Source organism: Uranotaenia lowii, chromosome 1 (genome assembly GCF_029784155.1).
Source record: "Uranotaenia lowii strain MFRU-FL chromosome 1, ASM2978415v1, whole genome shotgun sequence".
In the NCBI taxonomy this organism is placed as follows: Eukaryota; Metazoa; Arthropoda; class Insecta; order Diptera; family Culicidae; genus Uranotaenia; species Uranotaenia lowii.
In genome coordinates, this window is record NC_073691.1 from 100,731,477 (window position 1) to 100,740,353 (window position 8,877).

Below are 8,877 nucleotides of genomic sequence, written 5' to 3' on the forward strand. Positions count from 1 at the left end.
ATCGAAAAATTTTGGACAGAACTGATATCAGAGAGAAAGATGCTTATGCTAAACTGACGAGTAAACAATACGCTAACTCGATTAGAGGAGCAAAAGAATCAACTATCCAGGTGTGGGACAAAGTGTACCTTGCTAAAGAAAAAAAATCAAAAATCGATCCTACCTTCTCGTCGGAAAAGTTTCAAGTGGTTGCACGCCACGGAGCTAAAGTTGTGGTAATAAGCTCCAATGGGGTTGAATATGAGCGCAACGTTCGGGACGTCAAGAAAGTTGATTCAGTAGCGGGTTCACCAGATGAAAATTTAAAAGAACTGCCCATCATAGATGCTTCGGATTTGACCAGGGCTATTAAATCTAGGGGTGGAACAACTTTGACACAAAGAAGGCGCGGTGGAGAAGTGGGCACGAAAGCCGAAATTTTGACAGGCTATGACATTGTTTACGTTTCGTTTCGAAGAATTTGAATAAAAGGTAATGCCGAGACAGTCGTGCTTTTGTAGTGGTTATATGACGTCACTAAAAATCAACTTGACTCAAATAATCAGAGCACAACGATAGTAGAAGTACAGCATTGAGTACTTGGTATCGTAGTTGCTGTCGACGGTGTTTGCGATTGCTGTCACATCCACGTCCAGGAAGCGGAGAGCCGGGCTGAAGATTTTCGCGGCCAAACACAGTTGGCACAAATACCGACTTGTGCCCTACGGGACGGGCGTGAGCTGGGTGTCGAAGAGGCGAATCTTTTCCACCGCCAGTGAGAGCACCTGGATACCCTGGATTGTGTACTGATTGTTCTTCACGAGCGACGAGGCAAACTGGTGGCAGAGTTCGAAATCTGAAATAAAAACGAAGAATATCTTGGTGAACTTTGCCTTTTGGCAAATCCGGGCTATTTTATCATCAAATCTAGCAAAATCCGGCTTTTGATTTCGAAATTGGGACAGAAAAGTAGAATCGTATTACTTACATGGTTGCGTTGCGAATCGAACCTGTTCGCCATTGCTAAGTGTGATGAATTCCCTCACGATCCGCAACACATTCTCGGTATCGTCGTGATGCTGCAGGTTGAAAAATATCATTATTGTTAAAACAAAGCCATTACTAATCCAAAAGTGCAGGATGCCTACAATCGGTTACCTAAATTTGATCACCAGCACGAAAAGAACCCCAAGCGAGTGCTGTTGGATGTCCAACGTTTCCAGCACGTTATCCAGGATGTTCCCATTTTTGGCCAGCAGGTCGGTTGATTCCAGCAGGTATTCCACCAGTTCCCGGAAGTTTCCTGTTGAAATTTAAAAGCAAATCAAAGTCTTTTCTCGATCCCGCAAAACCAATCCTCAACTAACCGGCACTGCTCATGGTCCGGACATGGTTCACATAATGTTCCAGTGGCGATGCCATCCTTCAACCTATCCTAGCCAGCTAATCCACAACAGAGGGATCTTGCAATCTGTCGTTTTGTCGATTTTTTATTTATATCAATTTGATTGCATTTCACCAAGTTTAATGCTCATTCATCGACGGAGACCCCCTCACCGAGAGCTTTTCGTTTGTCCGTTCGGTGATTGCGTACGATTTTCTCGATCTTCTCTCAATCTGGAATTGGAAAAAGTAATTTGAAAATAACTTTTTTTTGTTAGACATTCCGCTAACTTACAAAATTACTAACCTCGAACACGACTTCCGGATCCGGTTTTGATGGCGGTTGTTTCTCGGCAGCTCCATTCTTCATTTGCTAGAACCAAAAAATTCATGTTGTGCGGGCTTCTTGATCAGCTCCCGAACAATTAATTTTAATAATTTACTCACAACGCTGGTTTTTCTAGGAAAAGATCCGGAACATCCGCACTACCACTGCATAGTAATATGAGATAGTAATATTTTGAGAGCTAGTGATATTACAATAAATGGTATTTCTTTGTTTGAAAAGTAACCTTTGACATAGTTTTTGCATGTAAATTTTATTTTTAAAAGTTTTTTCTTGACTGACGAAATAAAAGGGTATAAATTTCATTTTTTTTTAAACCGAAACCTGCGAGATAATTTCAGCTATCTCTTCTCCCTAACTAACATACTTTTCATGCCTAATGTCAGGCACAGAAAATTTGTTGAAATGAAAGACCTTAATTAAATCATCTTTTCAAAAAAATCGAAACCTTAACTATCTTACAATTTGTTCACTATGTTCCAAACTATGTGCCTTGTAATCTCGGCAGTCCGAACTGAAATTGGTCAGAATGTTGTCTATCCACCTCTTCTTTCCGTTCATATTTCGGTCACGTTTCTTCCACATTCTTGCTCAATTCTGATGAATCGTCGAAATCAAATTCAGAGATTTCTTCAGCGTTGGTATCATGTTTCGGAGCACGGCTTGATGTGGAATGGAAAGTTATTTTGATTTGATGAATGTGCCTTAAGTTTCGGTTTTTATAATGATCATCAGCAGATTGAGTTGTGGACTGAAAAACAAAAAAAAATGACGAAAAAAAACTTTTAAAATGTATCTCACCCAATTTTCTGGCTTCTTTGCATTGACCACTTATTCACGCATTTCCGGGAGTGTTCCAGACCGGTTATGAAGCTGCCAATCGGATTGTTCGGATGGTCGATTTGGTAGGGCATCATTTCGGATTTCAGGCATAAAAATTGTTATACACCGCCGCGCCGCTAGCAATTTTTTGTGTTGTGTTGCTCCTCATGACGCTTGATTTATGGATCTATCCCTGGCAAAGCACTATCAGTTTTTTGATTCACAGGTGGTCCTGAAAAATACGATTATTTTAGAATCGGGCCAATCAGTAAATCGATTCAAACGTTTTAAACATACCTGCTGAAAAAGATGCTTTGATGTTTACTTTACTGAGCCTGCGCAAACGGTGATCAAATCGGGACAATAGAATTGCGACTAATATTCGCAATACATCCCGATAGTTCGAAATCCGGTGATTAAAATGCATCGGAATTCCAACGATTGAATTCACTTTGTCGTCAATCTAATATTTATCACAGACGAACTGATATTTCCTTCTCCGGATTATTCGCACCAAAACAAACACGATTCAACAAATGTAAAAAAAAGTCCAAATACAGTCAGCTGATTTGTCTGCACTGAAAATCAAAGGCTGAATAAACCTGGAAATGATAAACTAGATTAGTAATCGTTGAATGAAAATAAGCTATAATGGTAAGTTTTAAAATCTTACTCGCCGCAAATTCAATTATTACGTGATACCTGTGCGCTCGACGCACTTTGATCCCTTCTTGTTTTGTAAACAATGTCACAGCATGGCTGATTGGGCTATTTGGCATTTTACACCACCCTAATTTAAACGCCCTGGTTGTACATAGGGGCGATTCATCTTGTTTTGTATAATACAGGCATTAACTATAAAATTTATGCTAATATGCGGTACGCATTGATTTGGCGCCAAAAAATTCTTCATGCTCATCCAATTATACCTTAATTGTAAAGTTGTTATGCAATACGCTGTGAATAATTCGTTCTACAGTTTATGGCAGAGTCTGGGTTAGAGCAAACGCACCAATACGGGGAGTATACGCGGCCCGGTTTTGCTCATTTCAGCGGACCGGTTTTGGTATACACACTCTTGCGCGCACCGGGCGTGAAGAGTGCACGAAGTTTTCGTCAATATCAGCATATTTTTCTGTATCCATACATAAATTTACAAAGTGAAAGAAGTTTTTGTCAAACAAAAATGTCGACAAATCAAAGGAAAATTTCCTTTGACGTTGGGATAAACATTTCTCATTTCCTTTATCAATGTCAGCAATAAGGCCGGAACAAATTTCAAATCCTTCTTTTGTCACTCGGAGTTGGAACATTGCGAGGGGGGGGGGGACAATAAAAAATAATGCGAAAAACAAATAAATTGGAATAAATTGCACGAAAGCTTGTACGCAACCAAATTGTATACTATATTATTGCATAAAACCTATGAATCAAGTTTTTTTTTATCGAAAAATTCATTAAAATCAAGAATACATAATGTGAATTAACTTCCATCTGCGAAAATTTGGTTCTTGGTCTTGTAATCTTTCGGATATTGGAATTTTTATTAGAAATTTACTTAAAATACTTCAAACTTTATTTATTCCCCCCTTCGGGATTTTGGAAATTTCGAAGGGGTGGATGACAAAAGAAGAAATTGATATTTGTTCCAGCCTAACTTGAAAAAAATTGCTTTTTCATTTCATTTTTTAAAAAAAACCTTATTCCATTGATTCAAAGCAATTTGATTGAATTAATTGAAGAATTGTTTCAATTGACCTTTTTTCCTCGTTGTGTAGTTATTTTTGCTTTTAAATTAATGACATCCTGGTAGAATAGTTGAAATCATTGTTCTGTCAAAAAGAATATTCGTAGAATTAATTTTAAGACAATTAACCAGTGTTCGGCACAAAAACGCTAATCCGCTAATCGCTAGTTAGTCCGATAACTTTTTGTTAGCGGTTTAATTTTGCCGCTAAATTTTTAATGAGCTAGCGAATCAAAAAGTTCCGCTATGTTTGGTTCCGCTAAATAAAGAACGCTAACTTCCATTTACTTGTTTCAAATTCACAAATTATTACAGATAGAAGTAGACTTTTGTCATTTGACAAGTAAAGGAGACATCGGGCATCATTTTTACACCAATATGCGCTCCACTTCGTCACTTCGCCACTTGGTCACTTCGAATGGTCTCAGGGCAGAAGTGCCTCACGCAGATTAACTTTATTTTCTCTTTAAGTACTTCTTTTCTCAACATTGTCAGACAAACAATTCAATAAATATTGTTAAAAAGTATTAAACAGTATTATTATTTTAAACATCATTTATTTAATTCAAAGCTAGAAGGTCAATTTTTAGATACTGTTTTTGCTTGCAAAAGTACAGTTAACGGCCTACTTGATCAATATTTTATATGACTTTAGCATGGTCTTTTAACAAGCGGTGATTTGTTGAAATGTGCTTTCTAGGTTAAACGATGGATTTTCAAAAGCTTTTCCAAATTTCTAAGTTTTTTTAAGATCTCACGTTACTATCTCACACGGCAAGTCTCGAATAATAAATGTTGGAAAAATCCCCTTTTTTCAACTTGTTTTAACTGGATGAGATATTTACTTTTCACAAAGCAGTTTTTACAAGTATTTCAAATCAGGTAAAGTAAATGTGGATAGTATTACCATAGAATGAATTTGCATTTTTATTTAATTTAGTTTTTTAGTTACACGTTTGGCAATGCTCCTATCATGCGAATTTTGCATTACTATTTTGAAAGTTTGAAAAAAAGTGAAACCTGATTAAAGATTTTTCAACAGACTGGGCACAATAAACAATCTGCACTATGTTTGTAAAGTATTTGAGCAAACGAATTGAGATGCAATCATAATCCATGCTGTTGCCATCCTGTTTACGTTATTGTTTATCAACAGTTAGAGATTAGCGATTAGCGCTTTAAGCTTGAAGCGATAACTTCTTCCGCTCATTTAGCTATTTTAATTAGCGATCGCTAAATTTGAATGAATTAGCGATTTAATTAGCGCCGCTATGGGAGTTATTAAGCAAACACTAGCGACACCATGTCCTCCATAGAAAAGTTTCGATTAGTTAGGGAGCTTTTGGAAAGCTTTTGAAAACGGCCATACATTTGTCCTAACTCCGAAACGTCAAAAAATTTACCTGGCAAGGCGGATTATAGCGCCAGCACTAAATTTTACTTCGGAAGTCCGGACTTCCGATCCCGAACTTACTTCCGAACTTTTGACAGTTGTGTTTAAAAAATAACAGTGTATTATATGCAACGTTGCCACACATAAATTTGTATCCACCAGAGTATCTCTACATACTTTAAGCGGGCCACAGACTACACAACATTGGTACAAATGCGATGAAATTTTGTCGCTGTGAACACGATTTGCATCGTGTATGGCACTGCTTGTATGATCGCCCGAACGGTTTGAGTAAAATCGGTCGGGATCGAAATATTTTGTATAAACCACCCTCTGCCGGGGTGGAAATGTTTTTTTTTTTGTTGTTGCTGTTACTGTTTTCGCCAGCAATCGTTTGTGTTCGCGTGAAATATGCTCTTCCGGGCAAGAATGAGATACACAAACGATTCAAATGAATTTGTGGCAACGTTGATTTTATGTGAATTTGGCGCACGCTTAAATAAAATGACTCAATATGTTTTGGTCGGAAGTCAGCCATGATGCCAGTTCACCAAAGACGTTTATAAAAATTTTATCTAAACGCACAATAATTTTTCAATTAGCGATGCCGAACACTGCAATTAACCGTGAAACTCAAAACTTATGCAATTTTTCTAATAAAATGGGGTTTTTCTTCTCAATTATTGAGTGTCTGCAATGAAAGTGTTTCCGTTTTAAATTTGCTCCTACACCGGTGGGGAGTGGGTGTTTTAGCCGATTCTAAAATTTTAAATTTTGCTAAAACTGGTATACTTAAAACCAATATTTACGCCTGAACCGTTGCAGGTGCTCTAAGGGTGCGTTCTCATGTTTTATTCGTAGAAGCTACGTGAAAATCATTTGGATAAAAATTATGTAGTTTTTCACGTAGCCACGACGTGCAGATTATTTTGGGTGTAGATTTTTTTCAGTGCATGCTTGCTCTCGCTCCTTTCTTGTGAGCAAATTTGGTGACTTTGTCGGTCCCGACGGCAACTGCCCTATTTTGCTCACCCATATAATAACCCCCGGTGCGGTATCAGAGTGATGGTGGCGTGAGAGCATTTTCACTACCCAAGTAACCATAAGCACTAAAATCTAGCATCAACTCTGCTCTAGCGTCAGCTATAGTGCTTCATTCTGTGCATCATTTTAGCTCTGTGAGCCAGGTTTGGCGAAATTAACTGCTGCATTAGTGCAGAAACTGGTATAACCCTATAAAAGCACTTTTATAGCATTGGTTGATGCTACAAGGTTGGCGGGCAAAATGCTGGGAAAATGCAAATGGCGATCGAATGAGGTTCGACCATGCGAAAAAAAAATTATTTTGGATTTTTGTTCGGTTCATTTTTCGGCCATGATACTAAATTTGTAATTATTTTTATATTCGCTTATGCATATTGAGGAGATCTCTCGGATTGAATTTTCTACATGATTTTTTTTTTATTTTTCAGCTGAAAATGACCTGGAATCGAACTCATGACATATGTGGCTCTGACATTTGACATTGACTCTGCCTGTGAACCTATCAGGTCCGCGTTAAATCTTTGAAAAAAAAGACCTATTTGAATCAAATTTCTAGCAACCGGTGCCCTGAATTTGCATTGAATCAGCATCAATCAATGCTTATGTGCTTTGGCCTAATGCCACTGTAGTGCTTACATAGTGCTTAAAAGCATTAAAGCAAGCTTGTGTGATGCCAATTTAATACTTAGAAAATATAGCATTTGTTATTCTGATTTAGAGCAATGTTGCATTTCAAAAGCATTGTGCAAAGCTGATAGAATGCAAGTTGCATTTTAAAAGAGTGGTATAATTCTAACATGATGCAGCATAGCACTCGAAGGGCTGTTGTAATGCAAAATTGCACTTGATGTGCTGATATAGTGTAATTTAGCCTTTGAATGCTGGTGTAAAGCTATAAAAATGCAAAGCTTTAGTGCTTATGGTTACTTGGGTATACTCGCGTTTGCTGCGGATGGCCTTATGAAATTCTTTCAATTTTTATACAATGTTCTTATGAAAAATAGAAGAAACGGCATTGTGAAAAAATAATGACACATTCATTCCACCAGTCATCTTTTTCATCGTCGTCAGAAGCACTAACCAATTGTAAAGTTTCTTCAATGTCAGTTGATTCTGATATTCTAAATGGTAAATTTTCGTTGACATTTCATTTTAATGAAGGTTGAGAATACTTGTAAGCTCAAAAGATATATTTTAATTTTTATTTACTTTTCAGATTGGCTACCGACAAAAAGCGCGAAGTCAAAGGGCCGAGGCGGCAATAAAACTGGGTGTTGAGGGCCTGCTGATTGTCGCCATGATGTTATTTCAAACCAATGTTATCAAAAATAAAATGATTTGGAAAACAATCTTGAATTATTTTTATTGTACGCGAAATTTTCTTTTCCCATAAGAATATCTTATGAAAAACAACAATCCCTCATTGAAACCGGTGTTCATCCTTTGAGTTCATTTCCATCATAAGACAATCTTATGAATTTCAATATTTTTTCTTATGGCGCCACTTCATAAGAGAATCTTATGGCATAATAATGGGATTTTTCTGAGTGTAGGGTAACGAAACCTGATGCGGATGAGGGTTAAACAAAAAAAAAATACTCAAACTCACGAAACCCAATACAGAATATTTTCAAACCTTCGTTAAATTTATGGTTTTGACCTACACTAATATCATCCGAAGAGATTTCCGAGGTACAGTGTATCAAAAAATTGTCCGTATAGCACGTACCTTGAAATCCAAACAATCTAAAAGTGCACTTTTTCAGTCAATAAAAATACTATAATTACATCATTCGCTGCAGAAACTAGTCCTTTTTGTGGATAAGTATTAAAAATGTTTATGAATTAAACCTTAAAAATAATTTAATTCATTTTGTATAGAAAGTCCCAAAAACGACCTCAAAAAATTGTCCGTACACTGAGGCCTTTGTCAAATATTAGTCAAGTAAACAGTTATATGTCAGTCTGTCAAACGCAGAAACGTGAGTTGAATCTCAGCAAAGACAATTTCCAGTGGTCTGAGCGATAAATACGGTGAAATGAACTTTATCTAGCATAAATCAATAGATTTTCGTGTTTCCGGATGTCAACGGGTATTTTTTTGTGAGAAGCAGACATTTTCCTGTTTATTAAATCTACAAAAATTAACAAAAAAATGTCTGC

General features: G+C 37.0%; 1 protein-coding gene across 1 annotated transcript; it reads right to left on the reverse strand.

Moving 5' to 3' along the window:
* Positions 1-533: 533 nt before the first annotated feature.
* LOC129737689 (COP9 signalosome complex subunit 3-like) lies at positions 534-3,324 on the reverse strand. The gene is made up of 7 exons (XM_055728850.1): positions 2,828-3,324; positions 2,510-2,762; positions 1,347-2,459; positions 1,138-1,282; positions 968-1,002; positions 765-835; positions 534-701 (listed from the first exon to the last, which is right to left on the reverse strand). Exons 3-7 carry the CDS (start codon positions 1,399-1,401, stop codon positions 534-536), a joined length of 474 nt encoding a protein of 157 aa, XP_055584825.1. The 5' UTR covers positions 1,402-2,459; positions 2,510-2,762; positions 2,828-3,324.
* Positions 3,325-8,877: the final 5,553 nt, after the last annotated feature.